Here is a 20883-nt window from a genome sequence, read left to right as displayed (position 1 = left end):
ATGGACCACTCTCGGTTGTTGGAATGAAAGAATAGCCGAGGATCTTCCGGTGTGGAAAGTGCAGTTTGGTCCGGAGAATTGGAAGCTTTTGGTGGAGAGAGCGAAAGTGGAAAGTGAGAAGTGAACAATTGAACCTCATTTAATAATTTGATCCTAGAGTCAACCAATTGATTGCGCATTCCCATCGCCTCGCAATCAACTTCCTCCGAGGGCTCCGGGTACAAATTTACCTTCAAATTCTTCCAAGATGCTTTCGAGGGCAGCAAGACCGGCTCTGAGAGCTGGAGCTGCGGCTATTCCTGCTCGGTACGTCGGATCTTTTCGCGAGCTCGTCCTATGAGGCAATTCGCAAAATATCCTCCAAGCTAGCTCCGAAACCCTCCAAGATTATTCATAAGGAATGAGCTTAGGGAATATCATATGCTAATAATTTGAATTGGTTCAGTACCGCCAACAATGGAGCAGCTGCTGGTTATGCTACCCTGCGAGAAATCGAAGGCCGTCTAAAATCTATCCGCAACATCGAGAAGATCACCAAGACCATGAAGATCGTAGCCTCCACAAAGCTGACCCGCGCTACTCGTGCCATGAACGACTCCCGAAAGTACGGTCAGACGTCAAACGAAGTCTTCGAGTCCGCAGAGACCAAACCCCTCGAAGGTGAGGGCAAGAAGGTCCTGTACATCGTCTGCAGTTCCGACAAGGGTCTTTGCGGTGGTGTTCACTCCGGTCTTTCTCGTTACATGCGCCGAAACGTCTTGCTTCCTGGCAGCCAACCCGCCGACCTCATCCTCATTGGCGAGAAGTCGAGGGCCCAGCTGAGTCGTACGAACGCTAAGGACATCGTCCTCAGCTTTTCTGGTGTCGGAAAGGACATCCCCACCTTTGCCGATGCCCAGGCCATCGCCGATCAGGTTACGCAGCTTCCCACAGACTACTCCGATATCAAGATCGTGCACAACAAGTTCATCAATGCTACAAGCTACGAACCCACTATCGTAGAGGCCTTCTCCGAGGAAGCTATTGCCAACTCCCCTAACTTCTCTGCTTTCGAGGTTGATGATGAGGAGTTGCTCGCTAACCTGAGGGAATATACCCTGGCCAACTCTCTCTTCTGGGCCCTTGCCGAGGGTCACGCTTGCGAGATCTCTGCCCGACAACAGGCCATGGACGTGAGTTTTGCCTCCTTTACCTCCATGTTAAATATTAATCTTGACCCGTTTCAACTGTCGTGTCACTAACGATATCTTTGTAGAACGCTTCCAAGAACGCTGGTGAGATGATCAACAAATACCAGATTCTCTTCAACCGTACCCGTCAAGCCGTCATTACCGGAGAACTGGTCGAAATTATCACAGGTGCCACCGCTTCGGAGGATATGTAAAGTGGTTGATAGAAGAATAGATGGGATAGTGAATGGTGAATAATCCAATCGCATCCCTTCCTTTTGTATCAAAGTACCCCAAGCAAAACCTCGGCCTTGCTGCCTTGGATGTATCAATTCCTCAATAAACTAGTTCCTCAGCACTCCCTTATCCCCTTAGCTTTTGTGCCTCATCTGTCACGACTTTTGATTGAGAGTATAGACCCATGCAAGTACGTTGAGGACCGTGTATCCTTTAGTCCCAGTTTGTGGCCAGACAGCTGCATTCCCTTTGCTCGTTAGCTTTGGGCACTGACCAATCCTGCCTTGATTGGCCTTGGATACCTAACCAAGTGGTTACATTGACTAAATGTGACTCTAGGAGACAACCGGTTTCCCACCATCAGACTTCAATGCAGACATTCTTACAAGCATTTCACCTCTGTGAGTATACCCTACAAGATGTATCTGGATTGTTTAAGGCCTAGAACATCTGAATCATTGCTTAGATGAATTTTGATAGTTATACTGCTTGTACCAATAGCAGGTATCATCAAGCGTTAGGAGTTGGACACCTATCAAGACTCTCTTTTAGCTATCTAGTAGGCTGCCTATCGATTTACTCGCACAGCCAAACACAGGGTATGTGTGTGGATTTCCTACTATGATGATTTCTCTAATAGCACCTTCATAGCCCCTGACTCACGGAGTTTCCTATCAAAACTTACTCTGGTGTTATATAGACACCGAGACCGCTATGAAAACCCATATAGCTGCCTTTCGTATCAAAGAACTCTCTCTCCCCCTCTCCCTCTCTCTCTAGGTATATATATATGCCTAGTCAACTCAGCTGAAGGACTCAAAGAATTTCGCACTCTCCTCTCATTCCCTTTCCTTTTTTTCGCTTCTATCTATTTATTGTTGTCGCTTTTTAAAAAGAGAAGAATAGACCCGCCGCATCTAGATACAACCAGGCACACCATGCGCGAAAACTAACAAATACCTGATCCGAGCATGAAGCCGCTTCTCTGGCAAATTATTATGTTTGGTCATGAACGGTCTGTTTCAACCGAGAGAAAATAAATCCGAAGTCTCCAGAGAATTGTTCCCCTGGAACTTCTGCCACATCGCCGTAAAGAAATTTAGTAGGTAGGCATTCTCCAGCCGAACTGGATAACATCTTACTAACAAGTTCCAGAACGAGCTTATTCCGGTGACCCAGCACCCGCTTCTATCAGCGTCAACCCGACACCACTAAAACGCAGCAAGAAACCTCACGGAGCAACAACAGCTCAGTCGTGTGTTATGCCGAACGATCTCTGCCTTAGAACCCAGAACTACGCTGAAGTGAAGGGCGAGGCATACTCGAAAACAACCTGCTCTCGCCGCTGGTGCGAAAACAAAACCAACTGCAATAAGCGATTTATAGGCGCGGTCTATGGAAGATTCCATAACCCAACCGAACTTTTCCACCATGTCGGATATTAAGACAGCAAAGCAAAAGCTCAGCGCTGATACAGAGGTCTATAATATGTACCTCTGCATAGCCACCTACGCATAGATCTAACCATAGCCTCAGAACCACATGTCTAGATTAAGCCAGGATAGCTTATGAGCAGCCACCGCACTGGACTGCGTAGCATGTTGGTATACTACTGGCTTAGCTATGCCTTATAATATTGGCCGGAACCTCCAGTATGTTTTGTACATAATACCTCTATTACCCCAGCTATTACGATGTATGCGGCGGAGAAGTTTAGGATATCCAGATGAAGACCTTTGCAGAAGATCACCGACATCAAGCGAATAATCTCTGCCTTACTTACCTAGCGGTCTCGATTATTAGAGAGGGACCAAGCAACACTTTGGGAAAACGCAGACCCTCAAATAAAAGGGAGATAACATGCTCCGAACTAGAACCTCTATCATAAACACATAAATCACGAATCGCAAACCATTCGCTGAAATTTCTTATTAACTAATGCATGTACATACCGGGCCGAGCCCCGTTCAAACGGAACACTTAGACCCTCATCACACCCTTCAACGCCCCCTTATGACTATTTGCGATGCAAAGCCCTATACGCCGATGCGAGATCCCTATATGTACGTACCAGGGCCTTTGAACGGCATCCTGTGAAGCTTTTGTACAACCCCTTCCATAATAGATATATGTATCCACTTAGTAATTCCATCATATATTCGAAGGAATACAAAGACCACGGGTAATTGTGTTCGAAGGTCATTATTTTAACCCTTCATACCAGTATCAACGTCACTGGCCTCACTCTCGGCATAGTTGTTGACCTTGGCGCGCCTTCTTTCTCTTCCGCTTCCGCTATCGTCAACAGGGCTGCCTTCGTCCCCGAGTACGAGTTTGTGGGTTTTCTCATATTCGGCCTTGATCTCAAGGCATTTCTTATCCCACTCCTTAACTTTAGCGTCCCAGGCCTTCACTGACTCGTTGTACTTTTCCTTGATCTCGGCGGCCTGGTCTTCGAAAGGCTTGCGCTCCTCTTGCGGCGCCTCCTTCCACATCTTGCTTGTCATGACTCGTACTTCGTTAGGGCTCGGCTTACCCTTACCGGGACGGCGGCCTTCTTCGCAGCGCTTGCGTGCCACCTCGAATGAGATCTTGCTATATAGGAGATATGCATTCGCTGCAACCTTTTGTGGTCGCCAGGGCCGCTCCCCGATTTGCGCTGTGATATGTTGGGAAGTAGCGAGCTCATACTCGGCAATGCGAGCTTGCTTGCTAGACCTGGGGGAGAGGGGTAGTGAACCATCGCTGGGCTCTTTTCGCTTCAATCCTCGAGAAGAGAATGCGGAATCCTTCGGTAGTACAAGTGGCGTCGGAACCTCAATCGGACCGAGCATAGTGCCAATCACTTCCGAAGCTGCACGTAAACCGGTTAAGTAGGCACCGTGTACTGTAGCGGGATGGGTGTCGGTTGTATGTTCGCCCGCAAAGAATAGATTGCCAACCGCCTTAGCCATCGTCTGGTAGTCATCTGGACGCATTGAAGGACCGGCAGAAGAATACGATCCTCGAGCGAACTTGTCAGAACCCCAACGTGTAACTATAGAGTGGACCGGTTGAGGGACCTTAGCACCATATACACCCCGAAGGACTTCAGTAGCTTCAGCAACGAGTTCATCATTTCCCGAATGCTCAGTATCAAAGCCGGCGTCTCCAGCCATGAGGCCGATAAGGACCGGGATGCCGCTTGTATTTGATACGTTAAACCATTGGAAGCACCGTCCGCGTTGCGAGGCGTAGTCAGTTTGCTTGACACTGTGACGCGAATTCGGCGTACGGAGACAGCCGAATATGTCTTTAGTCGTATCCCAAAAAGCTTCCGCGTAGACCAAGATAATTTTGTTCAAGATACCATACCCTAGGCGACCAATCGCATCCGTTTTGGAAGACGGTAAAGGAGGGTTAAACTCGACATGGCCGTGCTTCAAAACTCCGAGGGGTATGGTTGAAACGACATAGTCGGCCTCTAGCACAGTTCCATCTTCAGATTCGACTCGAGTGGTTCCCAAGCCCTCAGGGTCGTAGAATATTCGCTTGACATCCGTATTCTTTCGAATGTCTAATCGTGAAGGTGTGTTCGCCAGAGCCCATGGAACACTCTGATAACCGCCAATAACCATCGTGTGCTTTCCTTCCCACTCATTTCCAGCGTCAATGTCCCAACCGCCTATACTGAGCTGGTTGTAATTCGTGGCGTTGCTGTACTCGAGGTTGGCTATATGCCAATTCATGAGTCGAAAATCTTGGGGCGTGAGATCGACTATATCTTTGTATTGTGTAATTGCTTCATCCATGACAGAACCGAGTGTAGCATTAGGAGCCCTGGCTGCTGCGTCAAGACTTAGGTCGTGGTCCTCAGTGACATGGTCTTTGAGTGTCCAGCCCATTAAGCGCGCCTTATACGCTGCCTTGAGAACAGCCGGGGTACCTGGTTCGACATGAGTTTTACCTGTCGCTCGATCTGTAGAAACAGGAACAAGGTTAACTTCAGGCCCTAAACTTTGCTGCGAGACCGGCGGTGCCTGTGGGAGAGCAGCTGTCGCTTCTTCGACCTGGGCTATTGTCCTTTGGCCGTCGGATGAACTATCTCGGCCCTCGTCCATCAAGTCTTTGTTGCCTTCTATGAGTTTCGATGGCGGATTCTTAAACTTGTAATCGCTAACTCTCTCGAGGCAATCATTGTAAAGCTTTTCAACAAGCCGATCACGCTTCTCATCGACAGCCTTACCGTTCGCGTCATAAAGGGTGGTGTCAGGTCGTAAAGAATAGTAGGGTAGCGCCATCTGACCTCTCAATAAAACGTTCAAAGGGTTACCTCTTTCAAATCCAGTGATAATCATCCCTCCGCATTCGACGCTGTGTCGCCGGCCTTTGAATCCTATTAGATGTTGACTCTTGCTGCCGTCAAGTGCACGTGAATACACCCGACCGCCTAGGCGATTTCGACCCTCTAGGACAATCACTTTTGGAGCCTCTTCACCTGATTCTTGGAATTCTGTGGCATATTGTTGGAATAGGGCTTCTAGATGCCTTGCACAACCTAATCCAGCTAGGCCAGCACCGATAACAACCACGGTCTTTCTCTTTTTGCCTAGGCTCATCTTCTTTGATCGCTTCCTAAGCGAGGATATTTCTGCGCACCCGAAGTTGATATACCCGGAGCGATTGAGCCAGTCATAGCATACGTTTGCCGCGTCAAACCATCTAGAATCTTTGGCACATCCGATGGCCTCTTCACGAGAAACACCAATTCGGGGGTTACTCAACCATAATCGCAAAATCCCATTTCGGATGTTTAGATAAGTAGTCACCTGAGCGTGACTGAGATGGTTTCTCAACATCAAGTATTCATCCTGATGTAAAGCGTAAGGGTTAAGTCTAGATGACTCGGCCGCGGCTATGCACTGGTTGGCATAGTCGTGCGGTGCGATATCCGTCGGGATAGATACTCGGGGGCGGACATCGAACGTTCGTCTTTTTGACTTGGTATTAGAGGTAATATTGCCAATCTGGGCTAAGAGTGGCTCCTTGAGCGTGTCCACATCAACCGGTGTCGTCGCTTTGCTTGAGGGCGGCGACGTGGAAGGGGCGGACGTCAGCTCCGAGCGATCAGAGACGGCTGACGGTGGAGACTCGAATGAGTTTCCGGGAGTTCCGTTAATTCTAAGGTGTATCGAGTCTTTTAGTGGTGATTGAGCCCGATGAGGCCTGTTGTTGAGATTAGGACATGGGGGGATAATGTAAGACATATTATGAAGGATACGAGTTGAGATTGTGGGCATATCAACTGAGACTTACGTAGATTCATCCTGTGATACCGTGATTGATGCCATATTGTCAGTATCAATATCTAAATCATCAATTCGTACAATGATTTCGGATTCTGTTCTTGGCGTTTCTCTAGAGGTAGATAACTCAGCGTTGTAAGAAGTGTGCGAATCTGCGAGAAGTGCGGCGGGTAAAGATTTGGTGATATCAGCTGAAGAAGCGAGTATGGATTCTAGATGAAGATCCAATTCTTCTAAATCCATCAAAGGTCCTGAACCGATACAAGTTCCCTCCTCCAACAAGGTCTCCTGAGTGCTTGTCATAGCTAGCGAGCTCAGGTCCCGTGTTGACTAGAGGCATATAGATGCATCGATATATGGGTATGAGCGAAGTCGTCTGGGATTCGTGTATGTCTATGGAGAGCTTTGCTAAGACTCCCATTGAATATAAAGTATCTAAAAAGATCGTCCCAAACTGTGCGCAATTGTCACGGGATGGTCATAATAACTACTCCCGTCGGTAGTTTGGACTCTGGACTCTGAACTCTAGGGGATTTTTGTTAGTTGATATATATGCTGAATCGCCTCATCTGATTTGGAGGGTTGTCTTAAATGGGTATCGAATGATCATGCACAGTGGGGAAAGGCTAGAAACGGTACTGTCCATACCTTTATGGTAACTGGGGATTGGGGATTTCGACTAATTCCCAATTTGATCGATTGCTTGATGATAGTTGGTTACGAAGAGCTTCTTACGGGAGGGTTCGATGTAGGTCAATGAATGAATTAGGAATGAGTATTCTAATTCTCGGTATTCTTCAAGTTAAAGGTTGAAAGTTTCTCGGTTCTAATATCCCGATTCTCTCTCGAGGGGAAGGGTAAGATTGATACGGGGGAGTTATCGAGACATAAGAGTGGGATAGAGAGGAAATGTACATATGTATGTAAGGTGTGTGCGCCTTCAAGTCTTGCATATATGTGCATATATGCAAGCGCTAATCATTTATAACGAGTATTTGAACCGATTGATGCTCCTCTGGCCCACTTAAAGTCAACTTTAGGAAGGGCTTACGGAATCCCCCCCAAAGTATTTAGGTACCTACCACCTATCAGATTCGCCCTCCCCGCCGCTAAGGCACGTGATAAGCGAAGTCTATTAAGATCGTTGTACAACTAGAATCTGTATTCAATTCATCAAGATTACTTCAATATTTCTAACACTGGATGATTGATCACAAGTTTTGCTTCGCCTTTTATCATATATGGGCGTATACAAGTATTAGGTATGTAATAGGATGAGTTACTAGAAACAGTTGATCTGTTCTCATTTTATATCAGCTAACATCTCTGGTCTAGACCTGAAAACCCGTTGACATCGAGATATCGCCGGTAGTCTCCGTTGGGGGCCAACATTCATATATGATATACATGAGTCTGGACTATTTCTATGCAGGAATGGGTGCCAATTATAGTTGTCGTCATCATGCTTGTGGAATAGATAAACCACTAGCCCGTAGATGAAGCGGCTGGCTTAGGTGTTTCCTTTGCAAAAGACTCTTTCTCTATTGCAGCATCCATCATCTTATTCCCGCTAATGATTGATGTCGTGCAGATAACAATATTTCTCCGGGCTAGAAGAATACTATGTTAGTAAAGTTGAATGTCCTTTTTATAGGGGTGGATCCGGAACCGACCTTCTTCCTTCTTCGCGATAAATCGCAGCGCAGCGATCTCGGTGAAGGTGATACCTCCTACGAACACAACAAATACTGTCTTCTTGTCGCCAGCCCCCGATAATAAAGCCCTGGCCTTAACCGCCTTGTCTTCGCCCTTCTGAAGTTCGTCAAATGCTTGGCCTCTTGCATGCTTTACGGCCTCGTCAAATCCCCGCCATCCTTGCGCGCCGCTTCCAGCAGCCGTCCCTGCAGCGGCCCCCGTATTTCCACGTGTGATAGAGAGGATATATTGCTTTTGTAGTATACACTGCACAAGCCGTATAGAAAGTGGCGCATAGCCGCTATAAACGTACGCGATATCATTTGGATCGTGCTCGTTGACTTCATCGACAATTAAGCGAAGTTGTTTGCGTAGGTAGGTATAATTGGTTTTAGTTCCCGTTGCCGTCCCCGAGCCCGGCATTGGAATCATGCTCGCCATAGGCGAAGTGCGAGACAAGAATAGCTGTAGCTTCTCTAAGTTATGTAAAGTCAAGAGATGTTGATAGCCGTAGCCTTCTAATATCAAGCGTCTGAATTGATCAAAATCCTTTGACTTGATACCACCAGATATGCATGAGTATATGCACAGAAGCCTCAGAATTTCCCGTAGTGGTACGTCTCTCGCAATCAGCTCTTCGATGGCATCGAATTGAGAACTCGGATCGGCACCCGCGGCAAGATTTTGCTGCACCTCTAGCATGCGGCTGAACTCATCTGCCCGAGTATGTTTCATAATCTCTTCAGCAAGCCCAGTATGGATCTTCAAGCTCTGGTGTTCAGTTTGATAGCCGGGCAACTTCTTGACAAAGTCTTTAAGTTCCGCAGTCGTCTTAGATGCATGTCGGCTGTCGTAGTCGCTCTGTAGCCTCCTTGCAACTTTGTTGAGGAGAGTACCGACGATGGCAAAGTTCGCATCGCGGAGTCCGTCGTAGAGTTTATCTGAAGAATCTAGTTGGATTTTGCGCTTTCTCGAGGTAGTGCTGGGGGTCGGGGTAGATGCCGTGCTCTGGGAAGCGGCTTGCGACGGAGCTCCCACGATAGTTGAATCAATATCAGCCTGATTATTCTGGATTCCCCAAAGCTCATCGATCAAACCTTCGTACGTCAATTGAGTAAGTAAAGGTGTCACAAAATCTACTTCGCGATCGATTATGATGACACTTTCAATCGTATTGCTTGGAGTAAGCCCGGACCTAGTGCCCTCGTTCGCATCCTCTCCAGCCAATATCTCCTGTCGCATCCTAGTAAGTAGTTCCGCTACGTGCTTTGCATTATCGCCCTTGCCTATGACACGTGGGAAGAGTCCATGTTTCGTTTGAATGTCCATCAAGGCTTTCGCCATTAAGAATGTCGGTGTGGTGTCTTTAAATAGGAAGAGGTCTTGAAAAGAGCTGTCGAGCTCCAGAGATAGGACATCTCGCTCTAGAGGGAAGAAATACAATGGAAGCTCCGCTATATTCACATCACCAAGCACACCAGCTTCCTCGAGTAGTTTGTCGGACACGAGAGTGCGGCGAGGTACCCAAAAAACGTGGAATTCGTGGCCGATCTGGCTTTCACGCTGAAGTCGCTTGATCTGGTCTACATTAAATGTTAGCATGTCATGATGGCGCCTCACACATCCGTTCCAATGGATATTTTCATTTCGGACAAGGTTGAAAATTCAGGTGAAATGGGATAAATGAATTCAAAATGTCCATTGGAAGCCATTGGATCCTTCTACTTAGGTATATCAAGTGGGACACTGGGGAGTGAGAAGGGTTGTGAAGGGGATGACGGACCGGCTATAGACTGAGCATGTCGGGCACACTCTCCTCGCGCCATAAACACGACATTGCGTTGGCTCGTGTCGGCATTTCCGTTTTCCAGGAAGAAGAACTTATCCACTCCATAATCCTGTAAGGTTGATACTTTGACTACGACGCCAATCGGACCAGCCAGACTACGTTCGATGATGAGATTTTTCTTTCCGCGGACCTAAGTGGCACTGTTATTCCTACTGCCCAGACAGCATGAATGAAGGTCCTGGACAGCCTTACTTACGCCTTCGAGGAGATAAAGAAGATCCTTGCGTGCCTTATCTCTGATCTGTTCAGGGTCGAACCCCGCATGAGGAGCCATTATGAGCTCTTCATGGGGGTAGCGCGTTTGGGCGTTAGGCGATTAGGCGAAAAGAAAGGTCTAGGTTGTGAATGGTGTATGGTGTAAAACAAAGGTTCACGAGATGTGAGCTGGAGCTTTCCTAAGAAGTATGTACAAATGAGAAGCTTGGGGGTAGCTTGCGGAGCCCGCCTGGCAGCCTAGGTACTTGGGTAAGGTTAGGCGGGTTCGACCTGCCTGCCTGCTTATCGCTTAACCTATTTTCGGTTAGCGCGCCGGCTTCAGCAGCATATCAGAGACGCGCGACGTCACAGCTCCGCTATGCTTATCGATTTGGATATTTAATGTTTCCAAGTTCTACTTCTACAAACCTCGAGTATTCGTGGTAGATTTATGGTTACCAAGGCGTATGAATAATTTAGTTTACTAAATATATTCTTATTATTAGCATAGCGGCACTAACGTCTTTTTCCGTTGTGACCGTTGATAATATGAAGAAAAAAAGTATCGAATTCGGCATAAAAGCATCCAGTATAGGTGGCATTTACCTACAAAAAAGGTCACTCAGGTCACCAGATGTTGTCAGTCAGAATGTAGAATTCACTCTACTCTCCTAGATATCAATTGCATGAAAACGCACAAAGTATCGGGAAATTTAGTATTATTCGGACATCTTAACTGATGATCGCATACTGCCTATTCGCGCAATGCCCACCAGACCAGACTCATGCTGTTGCTGTTGCTGTTGCTGCTAGTCGTAAAGAATCCCGCGTTCCACAACGAATGACCTAAGTTCTTGGGTGGTCAACTCCAGTTTTCTTCGAAATTCTAGCCTCTGTAATGGCTATGCAAATAGAAACGAGATGTATCAACTCTTAACGCAATGCTATGTTTAGGGCTGCGTCTATGTAGCAGTCCTGTTAGGAAGTACAAACTCGTTAGATACATGACTTCTATACGGTGTTATCGTGATAATAGAAATCGATGTCTCTAGGACGTAGACGATTTCCGCGAACAAATTCCTCGTCGCCAGGGGGTCGCTCGTTCTTGGTGTTTCCGGTCAACATGCTCTGAAGGCTCATGCATACACTCTCTACATTCTGGACTGGGCTCCATCCTTGAGTCCCTAACAGGTCGAGGCATATAATCCCGTTCGAGTAAATATGAGGGTGCATAGGTATCGGTCGGGTATCAAGCTTCACGAAGGTTACCTCGGGAGGTTCTATGATATTCACATTAATTCAACGTCTTCGGGTTGGCGTATAGCCGGAGCGCATACCAATAGGATACTGATTTCCGAACTTGAACTTGAGTCGATAAATCTGGCCGGCATAGATAGGGTTTTGGTCGAGGACTTGGATATCAAGAAACCATTCTTCGAGGTTGTCCGCAGATACCAAGGTGATACCAGGTGGCAGGCTATTTGAAATCTAAGTCGTAGATATTGGCAGTAAGCAATTATGTAACACGAATACAAATCCTTCAACAGGTACTTGGGTAGAAATTAAATATACCTTAGCAAGCTCCTTGGTTAATCTTTTGGGACCTAGGTTGGCCATCTTGGGACAATGGGGACCAGGTATGCAATGTGTAAGTGAACTAATATTTAGAATCGTTGAAAGGCAAAGTGGCGCAGACGCTTTCGTGCTTTCTAATCGTTAAGTTGGTATGGAGGTCGCGGTTTGGGTTGTGCGCCAAACCCAAGAAAGCATTGAAATAGCCTGAAATAATACGAAAAGTCAGATACAGCTAAGAAATGAGGGTGTGCTTATTTCCTAAAGAGCATCTGGGTATGTTTGTCTTCTGAATAAGGTATGGACATCTACAAGTACCAGGTAGACAGATGAATATACAGATTAGTGTAAAGAGTATACTGTACTGATTTAGTGTGTAGATGGATACATTCACGTACCTTAGGTATGGTCGCGAAATCAAATTGAGCTGAACATTTCCGATTTCCGTCCAACCTACTTCCAGGACTGGTGTGAACAAGAAGAAGACAACTGATTGATTTGTTTGAGTTGACAAGTTCCAGGTTGATCACAAGGAAGCGCAAAGAATTGGACTAGGAGTCCCCAGGGTCCAGAGGTAGAATAAAGTTGCCCCGCAAAGTCAACAAAAGCTACTACTATTGCGTCGTACCGCCTGACTGCTAGGTGACGTTGGTATGTACTTATACAGATGGGGCACTGTTATCGATAAAGATCCTTAAAATGGTACTCTCACAGGTGTCCAGGTGCTGCTTCCTTCCATTACTAGGCGCTGAATAAGGTAGTAGGCACCTAACACGGGGTGCACGGGATGTGTGATGTTTCAAGATGGATAAGTGATGAATGGAAGCGACGTTATGGTTCGTAGAAGGAAGTATTCCCCCATATTCTGTACTCCAGATGACGTATTTCTAGAATAGATTATGAATTTAATTTCCTAGAACCAACGACATAAATTCCTACCACTCATATTCCGAATCTATTGAAACCTCGAGTACAGAATATACCTAACTAGTACTTATTGTTACCGGCCATTGTCCGTTTCGAGTTCCGGGGTTGCTGGTCATTCGCATGTGACTCGGCCCGGATCGTCCATAATGGCATAATTTCGTCGCCTGTTTAAGTCTTCAAGTCTCATTTCGCCATGATTCATCTACGAGCTACCAAAGTAAGAGCAAGTGGGAGCCGGTCATCTCCTTTATACTCTTCAATTCATGGTAACACCTTAATAGATGGTACTTAGTAACCGGGCTAAGGCTTGATCATTCGTTCTAGAGGATCGTAAAGCTCAGCCACCGGCTGCCTTGGTGAGGCAACCCAGCTGCCAGGAACAGGTGTGATGGGATGAGCCGACGTTCCGGATTCCGCATGCCGTTCTCAGAAGAGAAGGAAAAAAAACTAGGCCTAGAAGTTGGCTAATGGCTTAGGTACGTACAAGTACAAAAAGAGCAGTGCACTCAATTCGTTGGCAGGGAGTTATTGGTTTGGTTCTGCTCCAATATTGCGGCTGAGCTGCCACCCTAATATCGAGTCACCCAAAGGTCATCAGCAATAATATTGATGAAATCAATGGTGTAGCATTGGTGCATAAGCTGCCGCTCTTGACGGATGCAGTACATCCCCCAGCAAGGCAAGGTACCTTGACAAGGCTTTCTTCCATTTCATTTCATCACGTCGTATCATATCGCATAGTACGGTAAGGTAGGCAGACCAGCTACTAATAAGGAGGTGTTACCTCAGAGCTCAGCCTAGCCATAGCCAGTACATATTGTACAATACTTAGGTTCTGACGGAATCCTATATCGATCTGAGCATCTTCTTTCTCTTCCAGAAACCAAACCCTCTAAAGTTGTCTCTTTTCTTTCTACGCACCTACAACACCTCAATTCATCAATTATCGACGAGAAGCAAATAAAGTCTGCCTACTATCTACCGTATCAAACAACAAAGTTCTTAAGGAGTCGATCGAAATTCAGCTAATAAGAGGAGGGGTCCATTCTAGGGGCTACCCCATAATAGTACATACGTACGACCATACGAATTTGTTATCTAGCGCCCGTCTACAACAGGAATCGTCCTTCAGGCCCCAATTACACCCCCATACACTTCCTCACGTACTACCTAACGGTCATTGTCGACCAGCTGAAGCCTCGTCTTCCGTTCAAGTCTGAACTTCGGCTTGGAATTTAAGTCTTTATTATTGTTATTAACCCTTCGAGAGAGACGATCACTTCAACTTTTAACTATTAGATCTGGCGAAACTTCCACAAATCCAACCAAGGAAGCCCCTCATCTTTTATCACTTCGTGTCGTCGGTCTTACCCCACGTCGCGATGAGTTGTGAGTTATCTTGCTTGCACTTTCAAGGCCCCCCCTGGCTTAGTTCGACATGTATCCCCTCTTTGTTTCGGAGGAAAAGCAACCAAGGTTGTTTCAGTTATTTCTTAGTTAATTCGCTATTTGGCTCAATTCTTTCGAGTTGAATCGTCGAATATACAATATACCCTATTGAAAACTATCATTTGCTAATTTACGATATCTTTAAACTAGTCAACGCAATGTTCAGTAGCCTTCGAGGCCAGCCCGAAAGCTACGAGAAGAAAGCTAAATACAGATTTGGGCGAACGCTAGGTGCGGGCACATACGGTATCGTGCGCGAAGCAGACAGTCCCAACGGCAAAGTTGCTATCAAGATCATCCTCAAGAAAAATGTCAAGGGAAACGAGAAGATGGTTTGGGACGAGCTGGATATGCTCCAACGTCTAAAACATCCTCATATTGTTCGCTTCGTGGATTGGTTCGAGTCTAGGGTACGTCCCTTAACTGGGTAGATGCGAATACACTCGTGGTAACTTGGGCTAACTTTGTTATGTGTAGGACAAGTGGTATATTGTCACTGAACTCGCCACTGGAGGTGAACTCTTCGATCGCATTTGCGAACAAGGAAAATTCACAGAGAAAGATGCTTCCCAGACCATTAAGCAAGTTCTCGGAGCTGTCGATTACCTCCACAATAGAAATGTGGTTCATCGAGGTAGGCATATAGGACATACTCTTAACTAGACATTAGAACATCATCTAACAACGACAAACTAGATCTCAAACCAGAGAACCTCCTGTACCTAAGCAAAGAACCCAGTTCCGACCTAGTCTTAGCAGATTTCGGAATTGCGAAGATGCTCGATACCAAAGACGAGGTTCTTACCACAATGGCGGGCTCCTTCGGTTATGCGGCACCAGAGGTTATGCTGAAAAAGGGTCACGGCAAGCCTGTGGATATGTGGTCTTTGGGCGTCATCACATATACCCTCCTCTGCGGTTACTCTCCTTTCCGCTCGGAGAACCTACAGGACTTGATCGATGAATGCAGTAACGGGAAGGTAGTTTTCCACGAGCGATACTGGAGGGACGTCAGTGATGATGCGAAAGATTTCATCATGCTTCTTCTACAGCCTGACCCAGATGATAGGTGGACTAGCCAGGTATGTGAAATAGGCCATATATTTGTATCCCACCAAATCCCTTGGCATTCGTATTAATATCTCAAATAGCAAGCTTTAAAACACCCCTGGCTCAGCGGCGAGAACGCCACAGACCACAACTTGCTGCCAGAAATCAAGGCATACATTGCCAAGGCACGTCTACGCCGTGGCATCGAGCTCGTCAAACTGGCCAACCGTATCGAAGCGCTCAAGATTCAAGAAGACGACCCAGAGAACCCCGACTTCACCGACAGCACCGTGGCCGCGTCCAGCCAGTCCCGATCGAGCACCGCATCATCGAAAGGCGAGCCGAGCACCGGCAAGGGCAAACTCACGCGCGCAATGAAGGGTGCCATCTTCCGCGAGGTAGTCTTAGCCAAGGTGCGCGAGATGAAGGAGCAAGAGCAGACGCTGAAGGTGAAGGAAGAAGTGGAAAAGGAGGCGAAGCGGAAGAGCTTCCAAAATTAAAAGGAAACCAATCAAAAAAGTAATCGGGAGGAGGGAGGAGGTCGTTGTAGATGATGGTGGTTAGTGTTGGGTTAGATACCCCCTCATTCCTGGAAAGGGCAATGGGAATGGAAGAATTTTTTATGGATGTTTGTTATTAGGGTTCGGCACATAAAAAATGCGTTCATTCGTAACTACTATTTTTTGAGTCACTGCGATGCCTACCATATATGTATGTATGTTTACATACCTACTTGCCTGGTATGTGGCTAGCGAGATGGAAACGGGGTCGGTTATTCGTCTATTCGGTCGAGGAGAAGGGTTCGAGCAAGTACGGTCCTCCGTTATATTCTGTTCTGTTCTGTTCTTTTCCCTTAGGTACTTTTTTTTCCGCTTCCATCAGATATCCGTCTTGCGTTGGGTCAGTAAGGGCCCGTCGAACTACGTACATTCGGTCAGTTGGTGTGTCCGATTCGTTTCGTGTAGCGGTATGAATGACTAAAGTATATATCTTGGAATACTAGATATTACACGTAGCGGTCTATCTTGCCTCGCCCCTATCTACCTACGTACTAGGTAAACACATAAACACAATTACTTCAAGTTCGATATTCACACTGCATAATCTGATGATTGATATCTGATAAAAATTGTATTTATAATGAACTGCATATATACATACGAAGCCGTGACTCGTTATTAAGTAAATCCCTCCCTTCTGCCCACTCCACCTAACAAGGCTGAAGTGCGACAGAAAAGGGAGGATCGTGAGAATAATCTCATGCAATAATGAACAATATGTACATGGACACATAATTATACATTTCGTCGTCGTTTCGTTTTCGTGGACGTTTTCTCGTCTCTTTTCTTCCTCGGCGACTTTTGCTTTTGCTTTTGCGTGTATGTGTGTCATAGGTGTGTGCGCCTCGTCTTTCCCGATCTGGCTCTTTTCCGGTCCTATCCCTTTCGTTTGTCCTTTGGGCGGCCTACTAGCCGGTTGGGTATAATAGATAATAGCTAATACGTAGCTGTAGTAGTTGATAATGACGTCGTATCCAACGAAAAACGGCATTTCGATTTTTTTCCAGTTTGGTTCCATGAGCGCACACTTCCAAACTCCGGTCTTCCTCGCCTCCTTTGTAACCCCCAACTCTCCGTTAATAGGCCATACAGAAATGCGAAGGGAAAATGGTACAATCATGTGCAATATACAAAAAAGATGAAAATGAAAGATGCTGTGATATGTATGTAGGCGATCGGCGAAGCTAACTAGATTGGAACGCAAATATTCATGCATGTAAGCTGACATGCGTCAGAACGTAATCTCTTAGGCACCAAGTTCGCATAAGACTTGTTCTCGTAAGGCCTCGTACCGTCGACTATCGAAGCGCTTTCTTTGCCAGCCACCAGCACGCAGACGCTCGATGCGCTGCTTGAGGGCTTCATCGCCACAACGGATAGTCGAGGCTACAGAGGCTGGTCGGTTAATTGCCTTAGGATTGGGCGAACCAGAAAAACTCTCCCTTGAACCGGGAGTTGTCAATGCTGACGGCTTATCATTCAATCCTCCCAAGTCTAATACTGGAAGCGAGTTTGAGCGAGTAAAACGCGCCTGAAAAAAAGGCGAAGGAGGAACAGGCCAGGCTTCTGTTGGGATTGTAGGCGTCGCCGGTGTCTCGTCGGCTTCGGCAAGCAAGGTTTCGATACCGGTACGATGCCAAGAAACCTGTAGGCGTAAAGCAGAAAGTTGCGCGCAAATCCTGTTCGCGGATTTTGTTTGCAAAAATGTGTCCAAGTCGAATTTGTCGTCCACAGTGTTCGACTCTTCCGTTGGTTGCTGGTCGCTAGTCGCAGAGCACTCGACTACTTCTGGTTGGGTTTCTATCGTTGGTTCAGATTTCGACGATGCTGGTTTAGTCTTCTCCGCCGAAAACTGAGGTGAGTAGGGAGAAGGATTAGAGTGGCGAGGGAAGAAATCCTCTTCCCATCCTAACGTAGGACTGTCGGGGCGAATATATGGCTCGGGCTGAAACTCGATAAGATCATTCAATCCGGAAAAAGAAACCTTCTTCTTAGCTTTAACTGGCCTCGAAGTCGACTTCAGTATTACACCATCTTCAGTTGAACATACCGAGGTCCTCGGTGATGAAAATGTTGTACTCGAGACTGATGATCGTACACTAGACAACCCCGGAGAATTCATACCAGACATAGTCGAGCTCGTCGATATAGATCTCGTTCTTCCGTTTACATTATCCTCTGTATTCTGAATTAACTCTTCAGCCTTGGCATAGTGTACTTGAGCATCGCGAAGTAACCTTGTGCGATAGTTAGACGAATTGGATAAAGGTCGCGCGCAAAGCTCAAACGAAGATGCAGCATAAAAGTGTAAGTAAATCAAATGGAGAGGTTCCACTGTTGATGTATCTTTGACATTTTCTAGAATCTCACAGCACCTTGCCGAACACGCCCGATATTTGCGGTTGAGATATTTGCGCTTCACGTCGTCCATAGCATTCTTCCATTCCCCGGAAGTGAAGGGGATACTCGGGAGCACAGCTGGCAAAGCGAGAGAAGAACGCTTGGGTGTCTTCAGCGAGGGTAAAGATTGTTGTCGCCGATGGACTAAAGATGAGGGCGCGGGTTGCGATGTAGATATCGATACGGAAGCTCTCCGGCCTGCATCGATAGGAGACGAGCTAGGGCTTGATCTATTACTACCGGTAGAAGACGGTAGTAATAACGGTATTAATCCAGTCATGGTTGCCTTTGCTAAATGCGTATGGTTTCGTTGTGGTGATGAACCCGTCGTCTTGGGTTTGGCGTGAGCCCACGTGGTGAAGGTAACGTCCATTGAAGCGTATATATCTTCCCCCCGTCGTCGTCCAATATTGAGTTAATAATGAGACAACAGATGATCCGGTTCCGTGGTAACTTCGGTCGATTATGCAGGCTGCCGAGGATTCATGTAACACATTAGAACATTCCAGTATCTCTCGCAAGATTACACGACAGGTAAGATTTGTGTAATTGTCCGGCGAAGCTAAAGACCGAATTTCCAGTATGACAAGAGACGATTGAAATTCCGGACTGAATGATAGTTGTTGTCGTAAAAGAACAGGGGACTGCTTCAAGTTTGTTCTTCCTTGAGCGCCCTCGCGTCGACTCCAATTGTCGTATGGCGATTCCGAAAAAGCCAAGACCTAAAGCAATGTTTACTTGCTGAACGGGGAAAAATAACCGGGAAATTGATTGAATAGTGGGTATTTCTTTTCGTAATATCTTAATAGCTTAACAAAGCATCTGGGTTATTCCGACGGACGTATATTAAGATAAATTTAGTTCTTGGTTATCGGAACCCCTTCCGTTCCGTTGTGAGGCGGCTGAAAAAAATGAAGTGGTCGATAATCGCAGGCTGGGGAGAGGGTCTGAAACAACGATGCTCACTTTTCAAGTTCTTAATTCGGTCGAGAAAGCAAAAGCGAGAGTTTAAGATGACGACACGGATAAAAACCAAGGTCGCCAAGTTTACGTACTGTACAAAGTATATCTAACAATAGACTCAGACAAGAAGCAAAGAAGCAACGGGTTGCGGACTGCGAGCTGCGGACTGCGGGCAACGGGCAACGGGTAAAAGAAAGAGCAAAGGGGCTGGTCCCTGTTGACGCATATACTGTCAGAAGCAAAAGACAGCCGACGATACCTGGATACCAACCAAGTTTCAAGCGAGATAAAAAAGATAGAGATAACCCATCAAGCAAACCAAAGGGTAAAGATATCCGAGGAAAAATGTCCGGATGTCATGTCTATTAATCTTACAATTTCCGGGTACCCACGAGCTGGAAGTTGATCGCTTCTCCCATTTGAGTCTGGGGTATCGGGCGTAAATTTGCTTCGAGTGAGGTCAAAGCATCGCTGCAGGCATGTTTTCGTCAGGGAGACGATAGATGCTCGAGCGAACCTTGGATTGGCTGAGTTTATGAGAGGAAATTGATCGACACCGGCATGGGGAATTAGCAATCCCTTGAAAAGCCCGGGGTTTTTCGAGACCACCTACGTCCTAGGCTGCTCCAGGGCTAGGTATGCTAGGATATGTACCTAGACTGCCTGACTGCCCGTTGCCCAGGTGTCTACTAGCTGGAGGACCCAACCTAAAGACCTAGAGACACCAAGTTGGACCTAGCAAAGGCTGCAAAGCAAGTTTGACAAGCAACTTTCTTAGCCTCCTAGGTCATTAATTCTCAGTCTTTGCCATTTTGGTCGATTTTGTTTCGTTTCCCACCCACTTCTACCACCCACTCTATTGCCCACTCTTTTATGCACTCTGCGGTGTGTTATACATGTTGATATGGAACTCCAAAAGCACGATACCCGCGGTTGGAGCAAGACCATTCTCGTTGTAGAATGGAGTTCTGCTACTGCCGCATCTGCATCTGCATCTAGATGGGGTTGAAGAATCAATGGAGTTCATGACGGACCAATTGGTGTTACATGTTTGAGGCGGTAGAGATCTGAGCGTTGGGCGGAGGATGAACAAGGCATGCTGGGGGGAAGCATGTAGCTGGCATGGTGCAAGGGATGAGATGAAATTCGAAATTTGTGGCGAGTGAAGTTGGTGAAACGGTGTGTGCCCCATATTGAAAGTGGCAGAGTGGCAGGGCAATAGCGGACAATGGCAGAAACTTTAGCAGAGACAGGCAGGCAAGGCAATAACGAATTAAGGCAATAGGTGGCGGGTCGCGCAGTGGCAGTGGTGGCAAGCGGTGGCAGCAAGCGGTGCCTGCCGCGGATGACGCTAGGTATTTTACGGACTCCAGAGTCCGTTCCATCCCTGTTTTACGTTGGCCAAGCACCAAGATGTAAGGCAATGTGGTTCGCGGTGACCGCTCCCCTTGCAGAAAATCCTAAAAAATGAGGGTAAGAACGAGGGTGAGAACCCTGAATCCCTGCCGAAGTTCTTGTGCGATGTAACATTG

At 46.7% G+C, this 20883-nt stretch overlaps 6 protein-coding genes across 6 annotated transcripts; 2 read left to right on the top strand and 4 right to left on the bottom strand.

The window, feature by feature from the left end:
- Positions 1-95: 95 nt before the first annotated feature.
- On the top strand, positions 96-1764 carry GGS22DRAFT_151666 (ATP synthase F1 gamma). The gene is made up of 3 exons (XM_047959531.1): positions 96-306; positions 446-1172; positions 1256-1764. The coding sequence occupies exons 1-3, from the start codon at positions 248-250 to the stop codon at positions 1382-1384; spliced, it is 915 nt and encodes a 304-aa protein (XP_047824554.1). The 5' UTR covers positions 96-247; the 3' UTR covers positions 1385-1764.
- A 1849-nt stretch (positions 1765-3613) lies between these two features.
- Positions 3614-10509, bottom strand: GGS22DRAFT_177413 (vacuolar protein sorting 33A-like protein; the record flags this gene model as incomplete). The annotated part of the gene is made up of 8 exons (XM_047963511.1): positions 3614-5364; positions 5488-6611; positions 6702-6882; positions 7842-7843; positions 8178-8301; positions 8365-9969; positions 10170-10365; positions 10432-10509. The coding sequence occupies 8 exons, from the start codon at positions 10507-10509 to the stop codon at positions 3614-3616; spliced, it is 5061 nt and encodes a 1686-aa protein (XP_047824553.1).
- Positions 10510-11091: 582 nt separating this feature from the next.
- GGS22DRAFT_17545 (ubiquitin conjugating enzyme) lies at positions 11092-12261 on the bottom strand. The gene is made up of 3 exons (XM_047963267.1): positions 12003-12261; positions 11768-11918; positions 11092-11710 (listed from the first exon to the last, which is right to left on the bottom strand). Exons 1-3 carry the CDS (start codon positions 12045-12047, stop codon positions 11442-11444), a joined length of 465 nt encoding a protein of 154 aa, XP_047824552.1. The 5' UTR covers positions 12048-12261; the 3' UTR covers positions 11092-11441.
- A 2275-nt stretch (positions 12262-14536) lies between these two features.
- On the top strand, positions 14537-15928 carry GGS22DRAFT_177411 (calcium/calmodulin-dependent protein kinase 1; the record flags this gene model as incomplete). Its single annotated transcript, XM_047963510.1, has 4 exons — positions 14537-14788; positions 14856-15012; positions 15075-15460; positions 15530-15928. 4 exons carry the CDS (start codon positions 14537-14539, stop codon positions 15926-15928), a joined length of 1194 nt encoding a protein of 397 aa, XP_047824551.1.
- A 513-nt stretch (positions 15929-16441) lies between these two features.
- GGS22DRAFT_17486 (uncharacterized protein) lies at positions 16442-17574 on the bottom strand. Its single transcript, XM_047963167.1, has one exon. The coding sequence runs from the start codon at positions 17214-17216 to the stop codon at positions 16473-16475; it is 744 nt and encodes a 247-aa protein (XP_047824550.1). The 5' UTR covers positions 17217-17574; the 3' UTR covers positions 16442-16472.
- On the bottom strand, positions 17183-19105 carry GGS22DRAFT_17529 (uncharacterized protein). The gene has a single exon (XM_047963233.1). The coding sequence runs from the start codon at positions 18759-18761 to the stop codon at positions 17235-17237; it is 1527 nt and encodes a 508-aa protein (XP_047824549.1). The 5' UTR covers positions 18762-19105; the 3' UTR covers positions 17183-17234.
- Positions 19106-20883: the final 1778 nt, after the last annotated feature.

The sequence above is a fragment of the Annulohypoxylon maeteangense genome (genome assembly GCF_022496945.1).
Source record: "Annulohypoxylon maeteangense strain CBS 123835 unplaced genomic scaffold GGS22scaffold_1, whole genome shotgun sequence".
Taxonomy (NCBI): domain Eukaryota; kingdom Fungi; phylum Ascomycota; class Sordariomycetes; order Xylariales; family Hypoxylaceae; genus Annulohypoxylon; species Annulohypoxylon maeteangense.
The sequence above is the reverse complement of the archived record's forward strand: the minus strand, read 5'-3'. Positions and strand labels throughout refer to the sequence as shown.

What these genes read in the sequence shown, in the direction of transcription:
- GGS22DRAFT_17486 (XM_047963167.1), bottom strand. Translation starts at nt 17,216, where the DNA reads ATGTCAGCTTACATGCATGAATATTTGCGTTCCAATCTAGTTAGCTTC.
- GGS22DRAFT_17529 (XM_047963233.1), bottom strand. Translation starts at nt 18,761, where the DNA reads ATGGACGTTACCTTCACCACGTGGGCTCACGCCAAACCCAAGACGACG.
- GGS22DRAFT_17545 (XM_047963267.1), bottom strand. Translation starts at nt 12,047, where the DNA reads ATGGCCAACCTAGGTCCCAAAAGATTAACCAAGGAGCTTGCTAAG. An exon ending in TAACCAAGGAGCTTGCTAAG is followed by an intron (nt 11,919 to 12,002) that starts GTATATTTAATT and finishes TCTACGACTTAG; the next exon opens with ATTTCAAATAGCCTGCCACC. An exon ending in CGGAAATCAGTATCCTATTG is followed by an intron (nt 11,711 to 11,767) that starts GTATGCGCTCCG and finishes TGAATATCATAG; the next exon opens with AACCTCCCGAGGTAACCTTC.
- GGS22DRAFT_151666 (XM_047959531.1), top strand. Translation starts at nt 248, where the DNA reads ATGCTTTCGAGGGCAGCAAGACCGGCTCTGAGAGCTGGAGCTGCGGCT. An exon ending in GCTGCGGCTATTCCTGCTCG is followed by an intron (nt 307 to 445) that starts GTACGTCGGATC and finishes GAATTGGTTCAG; the next exon opens with TACCGCCAACAATGGAGCAG. An exon ending in CCCGACAACAGGCCATGGAC is followed by an intron (nt 1,173 to 1,255) that starts GTGAGTTTTGCC and finishes ATATCTTTGTAG; the next exon opens with AACGCTTCCAAGAACGCTGG.